Raw genomic sequence first — 23,837 nt, forward strand, 5'->3', positions numbered from 1 at the left:
TTCTGAACTGTCTTCTTCTCTGGAAGGTCAGGCTGGGGAGGAGGTCTCCACCATTCCTCCTCTGCCCAGTCCCTGACATGACCCCTCTAGCCCAGAATGCTATTCTCACAGTGGCCATCCAGAGGTCTGTGGGAAATCTGCAAGCAGGACCTGCTCAGAAGAGTACCCTTCTCTCCTGTGGTTTCAGACAACTGGTATTCAGAAGCACATATTGTCTCTGACTATGGAGGCAGAGCATAGCCCTCACGGCCAGCAGTCACCGATAGCCTTATTCTCCCCAAATTTGTACAATCCTCTTTTAAAGCATTTGATTATTATTTATTAAATTTGTATCCCACCTGACCTCCCAAGGTGACAAACACACAATTAAAACATCTAAAATCATTTGCCATGATGGAATCTTAACCAAGCAAAATCTCTGCAATCCATCTGTGTGCAAAACTGTCGTGAATGATGTTCTTCGAATCCACAGTCATCCCCAGGAGATATAGGTAAAGATAGCTCTGTGTGCATGTGTGTCAATTCACCTTAATATCCAAATTCAAAATGTATCCTTGCAATGGACTTGTTTGAAATTCGCAGAGACACTAAACCTAGGGGAGGAAGGGCATTCAAATTTTAAACAGGCAGCAAAGATAGACTCGAGAGGCAAGGAGACACAATGGCCAAGAATGGCCTGGCAATCATGCCTGGCAAATTCTGGAATATAAAGCTAGCCTGAACTTTAAATACTAATATATTTATATCCTATATTAAGAAAACTGGATGGTGTGAGGTAAAAAAATTGGATCACTTGATATGGAACGACCCATTTGTAGAATGCTGTCCTCAAGGAGGTCCGGCTGATGCCTCCATTATATACCAGGCAAAAACATTCCTCTTTAACCAGGCCTTTGATTGATTAACATCCTATATACCCTTTTAAATGTGTTGTGGGAAGGTAGGGGTACTGCTTCATTTTTGTTCTTATTTTTATTATGGATTTTGTGTTTTTTGTATTGTATTTTTGTTTTTGTGAATCACCCTGAGATGTAGGGGTGAAGGGCTGTATACACATTTAATAAATAAAATAAAAATAAAGGCACACACACAGGATGATGGCAGCCACATAACTACTGACAAGCGAGGCCTAGTTCTTCATTCCTGCCATGTCCCCGACTTCTGTATGATGAATAGAAGAACTTTTTGCCATTCTCCTTTCGGATCCATTTAAAAGTCCAAGGCTCTAAGCAGGTATTCCTCACAACGCTTCACATTATTACCAACTAGCAGACTATGTAGATGTGTGCCTTGAGGCCAAATCATTTAATGCACAGGTAAAGGTTGCATATTGCCTTCAATTATTTCATTTTTTTTTAAAAAAAACGATATTCTGTCTTTTCCCCTCAGGCAAATGTCCAAGGTGGCTCGCATATAAACCCAATGCAAAGAACCATCTAGAAGTCAGATAATTCCAAAAAAGAGAGAGCAAAAAGCAGCGCATACAGCAGACCAGCGGCGTAGCGTGGGTTGTCAGCACCCGGGGCAAGGCAAGTAATTTGCGCCCCCTAACCCGGGGCAAGGCAAGTAATTTGCGCCCCTAACCTGCCGCCGCTGCCCACTTCTTCTTGCTGCTGCCTGGGCTGGGGTATTTACGGTAAGGTAGCCACGGCGGCGGCGGTGGGTCCGCTTGCCCGGAGGAGGAGGAGGACAGAGAGGCGAGGAAAATGCAACATGGTCCCGCCGCTGCAGCAGCAGCGGCGGAGCTGTGAGGAGGGGCTGCCTGGCACGCCCTCCACGGCCCTGACGCGCGGGGACCGCGACGAGCGCTGAGAGCCGCTGCCTGCCGGACGCCTTCAGCCCGGACGCGCGCACAGCTCGTCAGTTCCGAAAGACATGGGGCTCTGCTACAGCCTGTGCCCGAGGCTCTTCGGCGACTCCGGAGGCGGCGAGCGCCCCCCCCCCCAGATGTTGCGGCCGGTGCGGCCGGCCCCCCCTGCACCCCCACGCTATGCCACTGCAGCAGACATAACAAAAAGTATAAAATAAAGCACTATCTGCAGTCACAGCCAGCTAAACACTGTAGTCTAAACCACAGAGCCTAGGGCTTGCCGATTGGAAGGCCAGCAGTTTGAATCCCCGCGATGGGGTGAGCTCCCATTGTTCGGTCCCAGCTTCTGCTCACCTAGCAGTTCGAAAGCACGTCAAAGTGCAAGTAGATAAATAGGTACCGCTATTTAGGTAAACGGCGTTTCCATGCACTGCTCTGGTTCACCAGAAGTGGCTTAGTCATGCTGGCCACTTGACCCAGAAGCTGTCTGCGGACAAACGCTGGCTCCCTCGGCCTATAGAGCGAGATGAGCATGCAAGCCCAGAGTCATCTGCGACTGGACCTAACAGTTGGGGGACCTTTACCTTTTTTAAACACTGTACACCGGGGGCTGCAAATCTTTTTTCAGGAAGAGCATCAGATTCCATCATAGGCAACCTTCCAGGGGCGACACAGCACTGATGGGCAAGGCCTAAGCCGAAAGTGAGCACAGCCAGAGGAAAAAGTGTACAGAGCGCTGGATACGACTCTAACATTTGTATACAATCCAGCCATGTAAGTCAAAGGTTTCTGCACACAGAGACACCCAATTCAGGCAAGAAATGCACAGAAGACAGGCAGACAGACAGACAATTTTCCAGAGCATATGTAGATGCATATCTATACACACACTTATAGCTCTCAGCCTAATGCCGACCACTTTGTGCAGTCACACAGATGGTGCAATGTGCAATCTCCACGCTGTCTCACAGATGTTGGAATCGCCAAACAACAGTCCATATTTCGCTTGCTTTTATGAAGGCAAAACGCCTCATCTGTCACAATAAAGACATTTATCCCTCACTGTGGCCTTTCAGTAGTTAAACATTCTAGTAATCCCATCTGCTGTGATTTATCACATTATGAACTCTCCAGTAAGCAAGAACAAGCCACGCTTCGCCAAAGGCTCATCCACACAATTGGGAAGGCTTTCTGAATGGCCTATTACCACTGCTTGGCGTTCTGCTCCTCACATTAGAGTACCCTGAACAACTGTTGTCAAGCAAATGGCTCTGGTGCTGACTACAATATTCTCCTGGGAATAACCTCTCAGACGAAGAGATTTAACATATACCTGTTCGTTTATTCGAGTTTAAAGCAGGATCAGACTTTTGAATCTTTGCTATTTTTACAACGGTCTTAGCTTTGCTTCTTTCAGATGGCAGTTTGCAGACTCAGCAGCACCAGGGTCTCCCCAGATGGAAAAGCAAGGAAGCTTCATGGGTTTTAGGCTTGTAAGCTCCTCAGGGCAGGGACCTACTGACCTCTGCACATGGATGATGTAATCATAATGACGGTCACATTGTTTCCCCATCATTCTAGACTCCAACCAGACAATTCGGACAAGGTTCTTTTGTATTGTCTAAGCAGGGCTGCAAGCATCCGTAACTTGTTTTGTGAATGCAGCCACATCTAGCAGTGAGTTTTGGATATATATGTGTGTGTGTGTGTGGTTTTAGGGTGGTTAGTTAATCTTCCCCAAAGTGACTGGAGATGGGGGTATAAATAAAAGTGACTGGAGATGAGGGTATAAATAAGAAAGCTGTTGTGGTTATTATTGTTATTATTATTATGCATTTATGTTTGTTTTGAGTCTTTTCATCCTTACAGGGTCCTGGGATCCTACAAGATGAAGGATGGTCTAGAACAGTAGTTTTTTCACACGTTTAACCCAAATATGCATTTGGGGACCCCATTTCTTTTTTCTTTCTTTCTTTCTCTTTACTAAATATTTTTATAGTGGGAGTGCCGCTGTTGCAACCTGCCTCAGATCAGGCCATGTCCCAGTAGCTGGAAAGACTAATGGTCTGCTGAAAAAGACAGGCCAGGTCTAGAAGCACAACAAATGAACGATGATACTAAATAAATAAATGTGTGGTCACTGCTCTGGGAACAGGCCAAGTATTTGACCAAAGATTTTGATTGCACTCACAATAAATGGATGAATTTGAAGCAGCAGGTCAGGGGGGGCACTTTAGGAAGTGAAACTGCCTTAAAAATCCATCAATTTTATTGGATTTAAGCCAGCTGAGATTTGATTCAATGAGTGCATTACTGCAAATTAGTTCCTTGAAATCTCATATTAGCGCTTGAACCGATATCCTTTCCCAATCTAAGAAAGGTTTTTTTCCTCCCTTCTTTGCTATTCAGTACCTGTGTTGCTCAGGCTAGATGTTGGATTTCTTCCAAACAAGGCTGCCCTTTGTCCCCATTTCCTGCGGTTGTAAATGTCTGTGTCCTTGGCCAGACTCAGAGGTTCTGCCTTGCTTGGGCTGGAACATGATAACGCTGTGGCTGCATCTTTTGTTTCCAAAGCACAAGCAGCGATGCTGTTGTCATTTGGCATAATTGGTACATGCTTGTATGTGCTCCCAAGAGTTCCGAAGCCTTTGCTTGCATGCATAGATGCAGTTGCCCTGAGCCATTCCTGGTTACAAGGTCATTGAGCTCACCAGTGTGCATGTCACTCCACTTAAACTAGATTGTTCTCAGGGACTGGAAATGGCCTTCCTTGGCAGGGGCTTTACCTTGTTTCAAATGCATGCACATTACTTTGATCGCCACTATAATCATCGCCTGTATTCAGAAAGACAGAAAGGGAAACAGCAAATGGGTCTTAAAACTTAGAAGTCCTAAATAGCCATTCACTTCCTGATTTAAAAACAAAACCAATTCTGAAAACAGCTGTGACTTTTGTATGCTAGGTTAAGCGTGCACTGACAGATGAACTCTTAGTCTGCCTTGCTTTGTCACTACAAACTTAACGTGCTCTGAGATGAGGGAAAAAGGGCAAAGCAAGATTGTAGGCAAGGGGGAGGGGACCCCTGCAAGCACTGCAGCATTTGGAACTTTCATGCTGTTTCGGGCTCTTCCAGACAACCTGTATATTCAGCATTTGTTCCGATTTGCTTGCACAATGCTTTTGCAGTGGTTAGACTATGTCTAGTCTTTGCTGAACATTCATCCCAATGTATTTGCAGGGATGCACATTCAAAGTATCCTGGTCCCTGTAGTTTATCCCTTACAGACCTACAATTTCCAACAACCTAAAAAACACACCCCTAGGGTTCCCAGGATTCTTTGGGGGGAATAATGTGCTTCAAATGTCTAGGGCGCATGCAGCTTTACAGAACAATGAACACTCATCATGCACTTGTCTTGATTTGCTCATGAGGCGTTTGCACATCTTCCCATTAATCACTTGCTCATTCCACACTTTTCAATGCATTAAAATCTGTGTTTTTTTAAAAGGGGATGTTTTGTGATAGCGCAACCCAAGAGCTTTAATCCACTTTAATTGAGCAATTCTACAGATCCACTACGTGCTCAGATCTCTCCCACAAACAAAAGACAGTCTGAAGACACCCTCAAACACCCCGCAGACTTCAATGTTTACATACAGATAAGGTACTGAGTTTCGCAAAAAGCAAACTCTGAGCTTTTCAAAGGCACCTATAGATACACGATTTAGCAGCTAAGTCAAGGACATCGTTCACACAGCCACACACATTTTGACCAGCTATTTATATAAACGTAACCGTGCGCAGAATTGAAGCTCAGGATAACAGAGTGGCAAATTTGACCTAGGAGCTGCTCAAAAAAAATGGCATTCTGTGTGTATGAGAGAGAAACACAAACACAAATCTAGTAAGGACGTCAAACCTTGTCCCCATCTGTAGGCAAGAATGAGCAGGTAAGATCCCAGCCCAAGCAAGAAGCATTCCTGTCTAGGAGGAACCACTGGCCAGGTGAGGTCAATCAAGGTAGTCCACAGCCTGAAAATACTTCACTGCCAGGAAGAGCCGCCCCCCAAAAGCCCCCCCCCCCAGACATCCACTGTACCTCATTTTGCAGAAGGGCATCAAATGACAGTTGACTATTTGGACTCTAAAATTTGTTCATCTCACCTTATTTGTTTCCATTGGTGAGTTTTCTGGAAAATTATGAATTGCATAAATTCCCCCCCCCCAAAAAAAAAGATCCTGGGATTTCTCTCCCCTCCCCCAAACTGATCTTGTGCAACATGATTATTTGACTTACATTTGGTAAACAAAACTAAAATAAAATATGTCATCTTAATGCTACATGGCTTAATAAATCTCTCACGCCCTTTCTTTCTTTCTTTCTTTTGTCTCTCTCTTTAGAAACATAGTCCAAAGTAGTCCAAACTAACATACTTGTTTGGAGGGGGTAATTCAGTAAAGTTCTGCTAGGCTGTAATCCTATGCATGCTTACTTGGCAGCAAGCCTTATCAAAGAGTGTGACATTAAGACCCCAGAGTGGCTGGGGCAGGGTACAGATGAGCTGGGTGCAAATAAAATGAAATAAAATATCATCATCATCATCATCATCATCATCATCATCATCATCATCTCTATTGCACTATTAACATGCTGTAGATGTTGTATGCAAACACACCTTTTTGCCCAGGATATCCTTGACCTATAAGATCAGACCCTGTTTTATGAGTTTGAATTCCCTTAATTTCTGTTTTTATATGGTTTTATGCTGCTGTTTCATTAGTTTTAGGTTGTATTTGCAGGGTGTTGTTGTTGTTGTTGTTGTTGTTGTGTGTAGGTATGTATTGGTGGACTCTCCTTCCTTGGAGGTTTTTAAGCAGAGGTTGGATAGCCATCTGACATATACCATCTAGCTGAGATTCCGGCACTGCAGGAGGTTACATGATTCTAGTTTTATAATACACCTTTTCAAGGAACTAGTGGCAAGCCTACATACACTTCCTTTGCTTTGCTTAGAAATAAAAGGACTAAAAACTTACTAATTTTAGCATGCCCCAAAAGCTGTGTGCGAAAATACATTTGCTTCCTAAGCATAGTCACCTGAAAAAAGTTAATTACAACTTTGATTTTAGATGTGACTGGTATTGTATGCATTCCCTTTGTTCAAGTTGACTTGTATTATATTCATTCAATATGCTCTGAATTTCTGCCGTGAACTCTGAAAATTCACTGGCTATCATATGTTTCCTGCTGTTGTGCTTAAAGTCGCTTTTTTATGCTGTTGTGCATACCAGATAGAAGGGCAGGAATGTCTTCATTCCATGTGCATTACCTGATTTTGTTTCCTCATTCAATGAAGCTATCATCTGCGCATTCGCAACAGCTGTCTCGAATGTTCCCAAATCAGATGGAAGCTGGTTTGAGGGGAAACACATCAAAGTATAGCAGTGCTTCTCAAGAAACTACAGAATACATATGGATTGCAACTAATATCATGTGTACTCAGCTTCAAATACCAGTGGTAGGAGTACACTGGAGCCATAGCAAATAGTAATGTGTACACAACCTTGTTTAAGTGCTCCTTGTCTCTACCTTGTTCTTCTAATGTATGGCTTAGTCTCAGTTTACTCCCATGTGCAAAAGGTTGTGTGAAATCTAGTTCATTGTTCTGCTGTGCGCGCTCCACAGTAACTTTTTCAAACTTTGTCCTCACCAACAACTATCAGTCTCTGTACCCAATACAGTGGCACCTTGGTTCCCGAACAGCTTGGCTCCCGAACAAATCAGCTCCTGAACACTGCAAACCCGGAAATAAATGTTCCAGTGTGTGAATGTTTTTCGGAAGCTGAACATCCTACACGGCTTCTGATTGAATACAGGAAGCTCCTGCAGCCAATCGGAAGCCACACCTTGGTTTTTGAACAATTTCAGGAGTCAAACGGACTCCCGGAACAGATTAAGTTCGAGAACAAGGATGGAAGACTGAGGAAACTCTGACTAAAGAATTATGGCAAGAGAAATTGATGGACTATGCAGAATTGGCAAAATTGACACATAAACTACGGGCCAAGGATAACTGTGACTTTAAAGATGAATGGGAACCTTTTACAAAGTACCTAAAGACGCAACAAAGTGAATTGGACTCCTTGGCAGGTTTTGAATAAACACTCACAAACTTTTTATTGATAACAAACAAATTAAGGATCTATACAAATTTGTAACATGCAGAGAATTGCAATTATAGAGAAACCAGTGATTGGAACTGAGGGAAGTCGGGGGGGGAGAGGGGGGGTTGTTTTATGGGAGGGAGGGGGAGGGGGGAAATGGGAAAAAAATAAAGGATGATATGTTTTAAGATAATATGCTTTGTTTAAATTCTTAATAAAAAATCTATTAAAAAAAAGATTAAGTTCGAGAACCAAGGTTCCACAGTACAGAAAGTAGGATTTCAAAGGTCCTCCAGTCCAAGATTCTGAATATATTTTATGAACTTGCTAAAGCAACATTCCTATGTGTTTCCATGACTATTTTTCTGCATTCAAAACCTCCCTGCAACTCCAGAAAACACAAAGCCTCCTAGTCATATTTATCCTTAATGTGGCATTTGACTATGTCTCATTTGAATATAAACACAGTAATATCCGTTCACAACATAACTGGCAGATGGGGAATAGCCTGGCTTTCGTGGGAGAGTCTGGCTGTTCACCCCAACTTTTTACAAATAGGTGTACATGGGCACATTAATACTGGTTTTCCATATCAGGAGGCAGCAACTACTACCAAGGACTAGCAAAAGACTTTATATATATATATTTTTAAAAAAAGGTTTACAAAAAATGTAAAGGAGGGAATGGGGTGCTCCAACTTCTTTTTCACCATTTTGAAAAAGGTTGGATCTATGCTGGAGCATTCAAGTTCCATAGCCACTGAAGGCAAAAGTAAAATAAAGAGTAAATGTTCACAAAACAAGATGAAATGTGGTAGCTTATGAAATCTAATATCCAGCCGGTCCCTGCCTATGAAACTCATGAAGCCGCATGCAGCCCAACAACAACAATATGATTGATTGATTGATTGATGATTGATTGAATTTCTATACCACCCTTCATCCAAGGATCTCAGGGTAGTTTACAATATACTGGGTTGCCACTGGGCAGGAAGGAAGAGGCTGCACTGTCTTTTCCTAAGGTACAAAATTCGATATACTCTACCCTACCAGAAAGGAATAAGGTCATGTAAGCCAAATATACACACACACACACATATATATGCTGCATGAGCTCCTGATCTTGCCAAACGATCCACATAGTCTGCAGGAGCAAGGCCCCTTCTTAGATGCATCAAGCGCTGACACCATACAGCTCAAGTGTTTCCTATGCAGCGCAATACTCACTCTGTTCCTTGTGCAATGCTTCACTTGCTTTCACTTACACAAAAAAAGTTTTCCTTAGGACGAATGGTGAAAATATATGATTGGTCTGCTAATTTTGTGTGCCTAAAAGCTGTCAAGCAGGGACATGCCCTTATTTGCAATAGTAATAATGATAATGAAAATGAAAAATGAAAGCGCTGGAAATATTGGAAAATACACTGCAATAATAGAAGGTGCCAGAGGTAACACTTGTAAGGAGGGAATGAACCACATTCCGATTGCAGCTCGAACAGGTTTCAAAACGTTATACTGCATTCTACCAACTTGTAGACGGCACGGTTTTTCAATATTCCCTACAATGTTTTTTTATGCACTGCACCAACTGCAATGCCAATGGTGGGCTGGCAGAGCCCGAGACAATATTGTCTAGCAAACACTGTTCAAAAATAGCACCAACATCTGCAAAACCCCAGACACCATTTATTTTTAAAACACTTTTTGCTATCTCTCCTTTGCTGGCACCATCAAACGCCAACGAGTTTAACTCCTTAAATTCCCAAGCTCGCTATTGTTACAGTCGTAAAGGGGACAGCTCTGTTGCCTTGCGAATGCTTTAGAACTGTCGCAAACGTCAGAACGTCCCTAAATGGGAAGAACTTCAGAGAAGGGAACATAAGAAGAAGAGCCCTGCTGGATCAGGCCCTGTCTAGTCCAGCATGCTGTTCTCAGTCAGATGCCCAAGAGAAGCCTGCAAACAGGACCTGAGTGCGACTGCTCTCTTCCCTTCTGCTGTTTTCAGCAACTGGCGTTCAGAAATATACTACCTCCAATAGTGAAAGAGCGCACCAGGCTTAGTAGCCATTGAAAGCCTTCTCCTCCATGAATTTCTCCAATCCTCTTATAAAGAAATCTAATTTGGTGGCCATTGCTCCTTGGGGAGCAACATAAGCTTGACTTTGCGCTGTGTGAAGAAGTAACTTTATTTTGTCTGTCCCGAATCTCCCAACATTCAGCTTCTTCATTGGATGTCCAGGAGAGATCTAGTGGACAGTTTATTTCTTTAGTTTTGGTGGGTCTTCTCTGAGTAGAAGTTAACTGAATACAAACTTTTTGTCTATCTACTTTCTTCACACAATTCATATTTTTATTCCCTTCTATCATGCCATCTACTTACCTTCCCTCACAGGGGACCCGTAGCTCCATCCCCTATTAATTTCAATGGATCTACTCTGAGTAGGTTAGAAGACCCACCAAAACTAAAGGAAAGAAACTGTTCCATGTCTATTAATTTCAATGGGTCTACCCTGAGTAGGTTTGGCACTGGATACTACCCTGTTGCTTGAGGCGGCAGGAATACAAACTAGGCCAGTTGGAAGGTTTATGTGGTCTGTTTTGTACCTGCCCCTCAAAGTGCAACAGTTAGAATCCAGTTAATGGAGTTTTGGCTTTAGAGCTCAGGTGTAAAAGGCTAATAATTTGGAAGTCCCCTAGTTCATCAATGGTTGTTAAAATCTATAGTTGGCTGCTGTTCCGTGTTTTTCATGTGCTTTTCATAGTGGGCTGCTGTTTATGTGAAATGACTAGAAACATTTCCCTTCATAACCATCTGCACTTGCTTTGATAGATTAACTGTTACCTTCCCATTCCGCGTGAAGAATTCTGCGTGGCTTAAGAAGTTCCACCATGTTAACAGAATCAACAGCGCGCCTGAGTAACAAATCTGCTTTTTTTCAGGGAGTGCCATAGCAACAGCTCTACACACCAAGCACGGTGACTAGGAAAAGTAGGCACTGTTTTCCAAAAGAAACCTTCCTAACAAAGGATAATGCAAGGAACCCAAAAGCCACAATCCAAAAGCATGACATGCATGTTACTTCAAGGCTACTAAATTCAAGCTCGCCTCGAGTGAAATGCCTTTGAGATGAACAGAAACTGTCAATGGAAAGCAGTGTGCCCCCATGCCCTTTGCAAGTCGGCGTATCAAAACGAACCTTGTATCTGCGTGACAACCTGATCACAAAATCATTAAGAAAATCACTTTTGCATCATTTGCTCTCCCATCTGCACAGAATGACTAAGACAAAAGGACACGAGGCTTGCTGCCTCGTCTACATTTTGCAGCTTAACTTGGTGACAGTAATTGGCCTCTTCAAGGTTTGCAAGCATTTTCTTAACAATGCTACAAACTGCAGTTATAACACAGCACTGCACTGGCTTCTGCCAAAATCCTCCTCCTCCTCCTCCTGCTCCCAAAACAGTATTATCCTATGTTTCAAAAATAGCACAAATTCTCTTATTTTCCCCCCACACCCACCCTGCACTGTGCAGAAAACGACCGCTTACTTTTCAAGACCAATCAAGAACAAAATGCTATTAATCATCCTTTTTGCTATCAGGGACACCTTAGCCAAATGAACATGAACACGACAGTGACAATGACATGCCTGACATTAAAATGTGTTTTAGCAGGAAAACAGTGCTTTTAACACCAGTGCCTGCGAGGAGAAAACCCCCTCCTCTCATTCAGCCGGATGATGTCTTCAGTTAATCAAATCCCACCTCCCATGCAAATAAGGTTCAAGTTAGCTTTTTGCAGTATGCGACTATTGAAATAACATTATAATGAAGGCATCTGCACAACAAGAGCAGCGGCTAATGATACCCACCCCCACCATGATCTTCACCAATTAGCTTTGAAAGAAAAAGAAGAAGAAAAAGTGGGTGAGCTTCCTTCTTATTTGCAACCACAAAGTGAAAGGCCAAAGAAGGTCAGAAAAATGAACATATCCCTGTATGGTTTGTGCAGGTAAGAACAAGCCTAGGATTCACTGTGTTTCATATGCATTTTTAAAAAATCTGCAGGGCTGCAAAGGAAAAGAGTTAGAAAAGACTTACCAAAGCCCTCACCCCCTTCCATTTCTCAAAAAAGAATTATGTAGAACACAGCATTTAATACCACTAATAAAAAATATTATCTTTCTGCACCTATTAAAATCTCACCAAAAATACAACACCTCTACTGATATCTAGAGCATTCTATTTTCACCAAGTGGTTTTGCTGAAATACTGCAGCTACGAAACCACAAGTAGCAGACATACCGTATGTACTGAGCAACAGCTCCCCAGCCTAATTCCATACATGCTCTATCCAAGCAACTATATTTCAGCCCACACAAAATTAACTATCCTTTAAGAATAAATGAATAAAAACCAGAAGAGAAGCATCTGCCATGAGCTAAAAACAGCAACAACAACAAAATACTTTTCATTTTTCCCAGCAGAAGAGCATATTTTTATGTTTATGACTCTAGGTTATACTTGGCAGTTTCAGGCTGCAAAAGCGATTTAAAAAAAAAATCCGAACGAGGCATTAGATTAGAAGCTATTACTCATCTCTGCACTTCATCATGCAGTTAGCTATTGTTTACCTGCAGCTCATCCTTGACACACCCACCTCCCAGGCACTGGAGAAGGGCTACGATTCTTACACGGAGGCAAAAGCCCCCCTTTTACAACTCAGAAGCCCTTTTTTCTTTTTGTGGCCGTACAAGCAGCCTGACATTACACAGCAAAATTCCTGCAAGAACAAAAAAAAGAAAGAAAAGAGCCGGTCGTGCTGTTACGCAGAGCCTACCTGAATTCTTCAAATGCATACATGGCCCAGGAAAGAATGCTGCACAGGCCTCTGAGGTCTGCAAAATCCCCTCCGTAAGGCGCAGGAGAAACATTTAGTTGGTCAAGCTGCAGACATAACTGAGAGCTGTGTTCTGGGAAGCTTCTGGGAGAAACGAGGCTGCAGATACTGGCCTGCAGCCTACAGCTCAACCAGCTGCTGACAAGCAGCAGCTCGCAGGGAAAGGCGATAAAATACCATGTGATCATTCCAGCAAGTCTGATTAATGCAGCATTACTCCAAGAATACAGGCTGATATCTTTATTATTCAAGCCCAATCAGGGCCATCCGTAGAGAACCTGGCATGCACGACAGTTAACGTATCTGATTTTTATGGACGGTTTTTATTTTATTCTAAATGTGGACAATGAATTTATTCACAGAACAAGAAGCAAGACAGGGTGGAAGGTGGTGCTGGTGTTTCAACAGTTTGCACCCATTACACCCCCTGCAAACTAAGGGCATGCTGCAGTCCACACTGAGCGTATTTTAACTCCTGCTGATTTTAATCAATAGGACACAGAGCATCAGAAGAACTGGACCACTTCACTTCCCCCAGCTGCAACAAAACATGTCTCTCCTCCATCGGGCTCAACAGTCACACCTACCAACAGTTTGACTTCTTGCCCAAAGGCGCACTCCTCCATTGTCTCCTGAGACAGACAGATCATGTTGGTTATGCAAATGTTGCAAACTGTTATCTGTGAGAAAGGCTCGTAGCTCAGGGCTTAGGCACATGTTTCACATTCACAAGGTCCCAGGTTCAGCACCTGGCATCTCCAGCGAAGGCTGGAAAATATCCCTGACTAAAAACCTGCAGTGCTGTTGCCAGTCAGTGTAGACAGTACTAAACTAGATGGACCAATGGTATCACCTTCAGGACCAATGGTATCACCAGCCAGGTTCCTGTTTTCCTCACACCAGGGAAGTTGAACCCACTTGTTAAAGCAGCTAGACACTTGAAGAAATAGAAGTCTTGCTCAACAACACACTTTTGCTTCCACGTCACCGCCTAGAAACCGCCATTTTCAAATGTCGCTAGAGCTTCTTCTCGCTCTTAGCGTGTCAAGGTATTATTGTGGAATACAGCCAAAGCAGAAGAGATGGCGTGACTTGAGAAAAAGGTCAAAACAACGAAGCCACGTTTTGAAAATAACGCTGAGAGGAGCAAGGCTGAGGGAGGTGGGAAGGCCTCGGGAATTGAAGCGTGTTAGCAGCGATGCTTGAACCGCCAAGCAAGGAGCAATGCGGAACATTCTAGGTCAGAAGACAACATGGGGTCATGGGAACAAAAGGGAAATTGCACCGAAACATGAGCAAGGCTTGCTATTAAAAAAAATGACATTAGCGCAAGTGGCAGGAGGGCCTGGGGGGAAAAAGAAGCCATTTTGAATGACAGGACAATTAGAAAGGGCAATGTATTGTAAGATAAGAGAGGGGCAGGGAGGAGGGAGCACCGAGAGCAACATTTCCAGGATACAGTGGTACCTCGGGTTAAGTACTTAATTTGTTCTGGAGGTCCGTTCTTAACCTGAAACTGTTCTTAACCTGAAGCACCACTTTAGCTAATGGGGCCTCCCGCTGCCGCTGCGCCGCTGCCGCACAAATTCTGTTCTCATCCTGAAGCAAAGTTCTTAACCCGAGGTACTATTTCTGGGTTAGCGGAGTCTGTAAACTGAAGCGTATGTAACCTGAAGCGTATGTAACCTGAAGCGTATGTAACCCGAAGTACCACTGTACTTCCAAACAAATAAGTAACAGCTGGTTGAAAACAATACCTCACTTATTTACTCTGAAGCACGTTAGGGACAAAATTTGGCCCAACAGAAATCACAACCCAGGATTCTTGCCACACCTTCTGCTAATGTCCATTTAAAGTCTTCCAAGTGCATGTCTACACTACAGTACGAATATCGTTCTTTTTTTAACTGCAAAGGCTCCCAAACAAAGAAATATTGAGATTGGCTGTCCTCTTGAGATCGAATAACAATTGTGCGCATTTTGCTAAACAGCAGCCCTCCAGGGGTTGTTGGACTGCAACTCCCATCATCCATGAACATTGCCCAAGCTGGATGGGGCTGATGGGAGTCGGAGCCCAACCAGACCTGGGACGCGGCAGGTTGTCCATCCCGGCTTTCGAGGAACAGGGAAGTCCATCATTAAGCCTTTTCATTTTTCACAGAAGTCATTATTTCTGCTCAGATATGTTTTCTCAGAGCGTATGACCAACTCAAAAGGCATAAAAGAAAATTAGCACTTTACTTCAGCCAATGGAATTGGAAAGCCAGTTCTAAGAGAAGCAAATGACTTGGCACCAAGAACCTTCTGGTATGCCCCAGAGCTAAGCTTACAAAATTAGGCGTTCCCCAAATCTGCTCATATGGAGTGACTAATCCCGAATAATTACAAGATGTGTTCATAGGCTGATGCTTTGGAGGTGAAAAATTCCCTTAGTTCTCTAGAAATTCAGGTGATGTTCTGTTTGGTTGGTTAAGAATTTTTATCCCACCCCTCAGCTGGAAAAGGCTCCTAGATCAGGTCACAAATCACTAAAAGAAAAGGTAGCCTCTGCCCTTGGAATTATAATCTAAAAAGACATGACACGAAAGGAAAATAGACTGGGAGGGAGGAGGAACAAAGCAATCTCGCGTACCAGTTCTTAGTTCTAAAAATAAGCTACAAGTTCTAAAAATAAGAAAACATCTACAAAAAAAGAGACACTACTAGAGGTTGGCCTTGTTGCATTCACAGACCATATTGTCAAACACTAATTGCCACAGATGAAATTTGTCATATGTTGACTCCTACTGCAAGTTCAGTGTCAAATATTTTCCAAATATACATCCACCCATAGAATGCACTTGCTGTCAAAATTCACTGAGGCAGATCTAATGGAGTAAAATAATTTCAGCTCTACTTGCCACAGAACTATAGTGCCTATTCCCACACCCCGTGTAGAAGACTGTATCTGCGAGCACGAAACAGATAAATGCAACAGTCTTGGTCCTGTCAACTAATCTGCGCCGTCTCTTGAATAGCAGGAGCAGAAAGGACCTTTCCTGTATAAGAAAAGTCTGGCTGCATGAAAATTCTAAGGAACATTTAAATTTTAAATTTCAACCTCACGTCTCCGCAGTGAGACCAAAAGGAGCCTTGCATCCAAAGCAAGCATAGTCTCCAACCTACAGAAGGTTAATAGTGTCATTTACAGTCATTAATTATTATTAAAGTGCTCCCTAGCATGTGCATATTATGCAACACCATATCGTCCACATGAATAAAGATCAGTAAAATGATTTCCTAACGTAATTTTTAGCAGCTTTTGTGTCTACATATATACATGCATAATTTTATTTGTAAGCCATAGCTATACACACAAAAAGTTTGCAAAAGATTAATCCCTGGCACCTCCAGGTAGAACTGGGACAGACCCTTCTCTGAAACCCCAGAAAGCAGCTGCCAGTCAGTGTAGGCAATACTAAGCTAGATGGATCAATGCCGACTCAGCTTCCCGTGTTCCTGTGAAGCCCCAAAACCTCATTGTCCTCCTATCATTTTTATATTCCTGCATGGTAATTAACGATGAATGGAAAGTAATGGGATAATTTCCCCTGAGGTCTCAAAATTAAACTTGAAGATCCTTCAAAATCAATTAGTATGCTGGATGTTTTGATTAGTTTGATTAATTTATTGGTATCAATTAGTATGCTGCACTGTTTCTCAGGTTTCACCTTATTACACACCGTGACAATAAATAAAATCTGGGCCACAGTCAACAGTCCCGCCATCCCCGCCCCGTCCTCCATATCAGGTCATTAATCCAAAGCAGAAATTGGTCGCTACAGCAGTAGCAGCAGCTAAGAAGGCTGCTTTATATTGTGAGCCGCCCCGAGGTCTGCGGACGAAGGGCAGTATACAAAATTACTAAATAATAAATGATACAGTGGTACCTCAGGTTAAGTTCTTAATTCGTTCCGGAGGTCCGTACTTAACCTGAAACTGTTCTTAACCTGAAGCACCACTTTAGCTAATGGGGCCTCCTGCTGCCGCCGCGCCGCCAGAGCACGATTTCTGTTCTTATCCTGAAGCAAAGTTCTTAACCTGAAGCACTATTTCTGGGTTAGTGTAGTCTGTAACCTGAAGCGTATGTCACCTGAGGTACCACTGTACTGATAATAAGAGGAAGGATCCTAAATTCTTGATCAGCAAATGCTGGTTCTAGTAATAAAAGGGAATGGAGAAATGAAACAAAATGAAAATGCACATTGCACTCCACACCCTCCTTGAACAACACCGCAAACAAACCGCTAATGTGACATACCGAGAAAATGTAAGATCATGTATGTGTCTCTGCCCACACCCACCCTTCTTCATGTTGTCTATATTTTGTTCTGCTGGTTTTTAAACACGTTGACACTGAAATAAGATGACTTAATACATAAACATCAACTGTGCCCAGCTGATAGCTAACAGGCTCCACCGCCATTTTGGGTTGCCTAGGTTTTTAAACGTGTCAACTGGATGTGCATTTTGGTCTGCTTAATACAACCTGTATATTTCTCCCTCCTGCTTTTGCCACAACTGTGCCCCAACAATTAAAAAAAAGATGCACATAAATAATATTACATGCAATATAATCATTCGTTGTTGGTTGGCATCCGTGTGTCGGCGGAGATGGCGGAGGAGTGCGTCTTTGGGGATGTTGGAAGGTTACAAACATTCACCGTCCAGTTCTTTATTATCCAGTACTTTAACGGCAGACCCAGAAAACCACATGGAAACTGGGTAAGCCTTGCTTTATTCATTCATGTGAGTCACTGGGGTGGCTGGCGGTTGTGGAGAGAGAGAAACTGAGATACTGCCAAATCATTGCCCACATTTCTGTAGAGCTACCATGCAATCGTACAGTCTGGTGCACAATATGGAGTTCCAAGGAATACACAAAGTCTCATTTTCGAACATTCTAGCTATTAAGATTTTAAAATGCTAAACTAGAAGGGCTAAGGCAGCCTCCTACAGCTAAGAACGGCACAGGCACTTCAAGTGTTAACCCTAAAACCACTTTTTTGCTGCTCTTGGAATGCGTGTGGCCTTTTCAGGCGAAGGAGTCTCTAAGGTGACATTTCCGTCAGAAATTCATACGACACACACACACTTTCAAGTTAGAAGCGAGACACTCAGAGTTTCCAGCTTAACTCTGTGTCTGCTTTTGACTCCTCAGATCCCGTTGCCAGACCATAAGTAGAAAGACATCCTAGGAAAACTATAGACATCAGATCTCTACAAACACTGAAGAGGCTTTCACCCCCCCCTTTTTTTTTTGTCTTGGGAAGCCAAAATATTCCACAGCGAAGGCAGCCAAGACTGGAACCGCTTTCCATATAGGGAATTTATTTTTATTTTTTTAAACAACTCATCCCTTTAAAGCCCTACAAACTGTCATCGCCTCATGGGGGGGGGAAATCTAACTGTTTAGAAATATATAATCTACTGGTATTTTTAAAACTGAGAAGATGGTGCCCCCGCCATGAGGAGAAATGAAGAACTTTACACGTGTGTGTGTGTTCGTGTGTTCAAGTGAATTGCCCTCTTAAGTGGACAGGACTGTGCAGCAAAAAACAAAAACAAAAAAACACCCACCCACAAAAAAATGCTTTTAAAACAAAGCTTTCTTCTTCTAGGCTGCCATCATTCTGTCTTCTTTTACATCAGGAGTCTGCAAACTTTTTCAGCAGGGGGCCGGTCCACTGTCCCTCAGACCTTGTGGGGGGCCATACTATATTGGGGGGGGGAATTAACAAATTCCTATGCCCCACAAATAACCCAGAGATGCATTTTAAATAAAAGGACACATTCTACTCATGTAAAAACACGCTGATTCCTGGACCGCCTGGAGGCTGGATTTAGAAGGCGATTGGGCCGGATCCGGCCCCCGGGCCTTAGTTTGCCTACCCATGTTTTACATCATTCCTCAGCAAAGCCACTGGTCAAAATCTTAATAACAGGGTGGGTCCTCCAGGTAAGCCAGTCCCAGACTTTGGGGGTTTCACAGGTTAGTGCCAACACTTGAGAGGTCACATGATGCAGTGCACACACACCATCTGAATGGCAATGCCCGTCAAATATTTTATTGGGGGTCCAAAGAAACCCTCACCCCCTAGGAGATGGCTCCTATGCTTGCCAAGTTCCAAGGATCTCAGAAGCAGCTCAGAGCAGGGCTTTTAGTGTGGCTTCCCATGTGCTATGGAACAGCATTCCTGTTGAGGCTCTCATTATCTGCACTTTCCAGAAACAAGTGAAGACATCTTTGCTCCAGCACGTTTTCCCCAGTTCAGCGTTTCCCAAACTTGGGCCTCCAGCTGTTTTTGGACTACATTTCCCATCATCTCTGATCACTGGGTCCTGCTAGTTAGGGATGATGGGAGTTGTAGTCCAAAAACAGATGGAGACCCAAGTTTGGAAAACACTGTCCCAGGTGGATAAATGAGTGTCCACTTCCGTTAGGGTTTCTTAAAAAAAATTGTATCTGTTGTTTTTGTGTTTTTAACTGTGTTTAATTATCTTATGTGTAAATCACCTTGAGGTGGTGGTTTAGAAGGCCATTAATAAATTAATAGTAATAATAATAAACTGGACTATAACTGGAAACAAACTGGTAGCCAGCGAAGTCCTTTCAGTACTAGTGAGACATGTTATCTGTCAGTGAATACTGTTTAACATCCTTGCTACTATTTTCAGAATCAACTGCAGTTTCCAGAATGCCTTCATAAGCAGCCACAGGGGACCAGTTTACCTTGGGACCAGTTTACTGAGTTGAATAGGATCCAAAATGCAGCAGCCTGATTGGTCCTAGAACAATAGGATCCAGAATGCAGCAGTCTGATTGGTCCGCAGGAGCCACCCAATCCAGCTCCAGGTGGAAGTGAATCCGCAACCTGATTGGCCTACAGGAGAATCCCAGAATTAGCCAATCACGTGGGGCCCATTGTGTAAATAATGTATATAAAGCAGGCATTTTGGGGGAGCTGGCATTCCTCACTACTATGAGCTGAATAAAGAGCATGAAATCCACACTCGACTCTAAGTATGTATATTTCACCTGCAGAATTGCCTTACTCCTTATACAGCCACTCAGTGGCATAGCGTGGGCGGGGGCCCATGGGGCGGTTGCAAAATTGTTAGGGGTGCGAAATTTCAACACCCGGTGCTGCCTCAATAACTTCCATCGCTGGGCTCTGCTGAAAACGGCTTCTCCATGTGAACCAGGAAGTGACCTCTCCAGACAAGGGAACAACTCTTCTTTTCTTATCTCTGTGATCTCCTGGGTGATGCAGAAGCCATCAGGCAGTTGAATGCGCATGCGTACTCCGTTTCCCTCCAACCCACCCACTCCCCTTCAGGAGGCCCCGGGCACTGGAAACCCACGCTATGCCACTGCACCCACTCAACCGCTTTCATCTGAGGAACGGGCACTGTTACAAGTGCCACATAATTCTCATCCTGCATCTGTAAGAAATCAGTCTTCAAACGTGGCGGGCATTCACATTTTGGAACTCCCTGTCTACTGACACCAGGCAGGCACTTTCACTGTACCCTTTCTGACGCATGTCAAAACCATTTTTTGTTTAGACAAGCCTGCCCCAGTAGGTAGAATGCTGGTGTGTGTTTCAGAATCATGAAATTACAGAACTGCAGATTTGGAAGGGACCCCCAAGGGGTCATCTAGCCTAACCCCCTGAAATGCAGGAATTTGATTTGTTTTTAATTTATCAGTGATATTGATTCCCCCCAATGTTGTTTTTAACTGTTTTTACTGATAATTTTATTGTTCTATTCCTTTTGTAAACGGCTTTGAGGCTTTTTACAATCAAGCAGTATATAAAATTTTTGAAATAAAGATAATAGGGACAGCTGGAGCAAATGTGTTCACCGCCATTTATTTTTCTAAGCAAAGGTAACACAATTTACCAGCGATTTTCCCTACTCCAGTTCTCATTCATTTGTAGTGAATTGCTTCTTTACTAAAAACGTGTCCCTACGGGCTTTGGTGCGCTCGTTCTGCATTCTTATTGATTCAACAAAACTCACCAGGTACACACTGACACAAGCAAGCGCATAATGTATATCTGTTGTATTGCTCTGCTGTTGCTTTTCCTTCCACAGATGTTCCATCTTAAAGCTCAGAGGCAACAGCAAAAGCCTTCTCAGCAAATGCATTATGTGATATTTAGGGCACCGGTAATCAAAAATTCCCTGTTCTGCAGGTGACATATGTAGAATAGAGTTCCAATTTGATCACAGTTCCTTTGATCATCCCACAAGGAATTCAAGCCTAACCTACCATTCTCGTCAAACCTTTATTCAAAGAAGGAACATTAGATTCTAACTGATCAGATCAGTGGTGGGAGGGGAAATTTCTGATCATTACTACAGTAATAGGGAGCCCACATCATCCCTTAAAGCAGGGAGTGGACTTTGGCCTGTTCAGTTAGGTCCCATCCGCACTATAAAGTGGTATAATACCGTTTTAAACTGTTATTTTCATTTTCCTTTTGGTACTCTCTAAAGCAGTATTTCTCGACTTTGGGGGGGGGGGCAGATGTTGTCGGACTACAACTCCCATCATCCCAGACCACTGGCCCTGCTAGCTAAGGATGATCGGAGTTGTAGTCCAACAACATACAGGGACCCAAGGTTGAGAAAGGCTGATCTAAAGTGCCATATACAGTCGTATCTCGGAAGTCGAACGCAAGCCATTCCGGAAGTCCGTTCGACTTCCAAAATGTTCAGAAACCAAGGCGTGACTTCTGATTGGCTGCAGGAAGCTCCTGCAGCCAATCGGAAGCTGCGGAACCCATGTCGGACATTCGGGTTCCAAAGAATATTAGCAAACCAGAACACTCACTTCCGTGTTTGCGGGGTTCGGGAGCCAAAACGTTCAACTCACAAGGGGTTTGACTTCCGAGGTACAACTGTATATGAAAAGGCTGCAATCCTAAAACACATTTACTAGGGTGTAAGGGCAATTGAACATAATGAACACACTTCTAAGTAGAAACGTAATAATTCTAAAATGTGTGTTCTACTGATTTCCAATCTGTTTCTTAAGAAGTCCTAAAATTGAAATGACTGATTACACTGCCACAGTACATATTTCATATTTTTAGTGAACTTTGCACTGGGATTTCCATATCTCTTTCCTGGAAAACTGAAGCCTATTTAAAGCCCATTAGTGTATTGTGTGGTTTGGGGCTTTATTATTATCATCATTTCGCCCCAGTGTGGGTTTCCCCCCTTAAGTTTATACTTACTTGCTCTGAATTGCATCTGCAGTACTGTTGCCCAGCACATAAATGCGTCCTTCAATGTTTCTCAGTGCCCGGTTAAAAACTGACAAGACGACACTCAATTTTTTTAAAAAAGGTTTCCCTTTCCTAGCTCTCAGCTGTAGAAGATGTCCTCTGCTGAAACCTGCTCTCCTGCAGGTCTAAATGCAACATAAGGGAAATATTCCCTTGGCTTTCATTAAATCCCTGTGTGCTAAAGCCAAGCCAGTGTTTTAATCTCTAGTATTAATGCCACAGCATTAGCTGACTTCATTACTGCTTTCAGTTCTATAGCTCAGTTCTGATCAAAGGGAAGGATCCTGCTGTCAGTTACAAGGTCTCTGGGATCAACTGCATAATCTTCTTCCTGTGAACAGCTTTCCACAACCCAAACACAGCCACCTTGTTATCACAATGCTTTTAAATTTGGAGGCAATTGTTTATCTGCTTATGCTGTTTGCTTGTACTCTTTCTCTCTTGTGTGTTATCACTGTAAAAACCATTGGTTTTTGGTGTGGGGTTTTTTTTTAAAAAAGCTTGATGCTGCCCCTCAATGGTAGCTTTTATAATAGTTGATGATGATGATGACTATTATTTTAACACTGAGTTCTGCAGGGCAGCCAGTTTGAAAATGTAATACAAATAAGGCTGATTAAACAGGCATCGAGGGGCTGTTAACTCTAAGCCCAGTAATGCTTCCTTAAATTCTGCCAACTAGAGAAAAATCAGGTGTGCCTAACTATGCATCAGAAGGCAGCCACAAAAGAATTAACCTATACCCAGCTTGTAAACATTTCATCCATATTATTATTAATTTACATGCCACAAGTAGCGTAATGACAAATTCAGAAGTGCAGGCTCCTGTCTTGCTAGCCATAGTTATCCCTCCCCAGCACACCTTTCTAAGATTCTACAGTCTTCTAAGATTATTCGACAATAATTAGGGATGCATTGCAAAAATCAATACAGTTCTCAGCACTGATTTCAGATCTATTGTTTTCTGTGCATGTACACGGACAAATGATTTGGAGTGTGCCAATATCTTTATTTGGCGTGACTTTTGTATTCTCCTTGGTATTCCGTGGTATGTTACAGAACTTGCACACCATTCTCTTGAAACTGAAATTAACTTGTATTTTCAACGTTATTACATGCTTAGCTTTGGAGCATGCAGAACAACAACTCCTCAAACTTCTTCCCATGTACTTTCCACACAGTGACCCTAGGAGCCAATCCACAGTGGCCAACTCACCTCCTTTCGCTCTGATTGGCTCCAATCAGCATAAAGGGTGAGGATACATATTCTCAGAGGCTGAACAATTTCCCCTTTCATGCTGATTGGGCAGCTCTAGGGGGCTGGAGGTACAGACCCTGCTGCAGAAATAGACCTCCCACAACCCTGGAGCTACATGCCACTTAATGCAAAAACAGGCTTCTAAACAGTTTACAGGTATAAAAACCAATTGCACAATTGATCCCATATCATCAAGTAAAGACTTTCGAGATTATCTGACGTTCTCCTCCCAGGTAAAAGGGGTAAATACCAAATATTGCACCTTTAGCCTTCTCAGGCCCAAATCATACAATATTTCTGCAATACAGTTGCTGCTGCAAAGTCATGCATGGCTCCTATGCCATATCAGTGGAGGAGGGGCC

General features: G+C 43.1%; 1 protein-coding gene across 10 annotated transcripts in view; it reads right to left on the reverse strand.

Annotated features, from left to right (window-relative positions):
• The window catches only part of EVL (Enah/Vasp-like), a 144,028-nt gene that overhangs the window by 113,078 nt on the left and 7,113 nt on the right, over positions 1–23,837 (reverse strand). For 9 of the 10 annotated variants that reach the window (XM_081860446.1, XM_081860447.1, XM_081860445.1 and 6 more), the window contains exon 1: positions 12,817–13,079. The exons of the other annotated variant lie outside the window; for it this stretch is intronic. In XM_081860446.1, the coding sequence (XP_081716572.1) occupies positions 12,817–13,064 (248 nt within the window). In that variant the 5' untranslated portion in view covers positions 13,065–13,079. Of the gene's footprint in view, positions 1–12,816; positions 13,080–23,837 lie in introns of those variants that run through there. 10 annotated transcript variants of the gene reach the window in all.

The sequence above is a fragment of the Podarcis erhardii genome, assembly GCF_964252035.2.
Source record: "Podarcis erhardii genome assembly, chromosome: 1".
Lineage (NCBI taxonomy): Eukaryota > Metazoa > Chordata > Lepidosauria > Squamata > Lacertidae > Podarcis > Podarcis erhardii.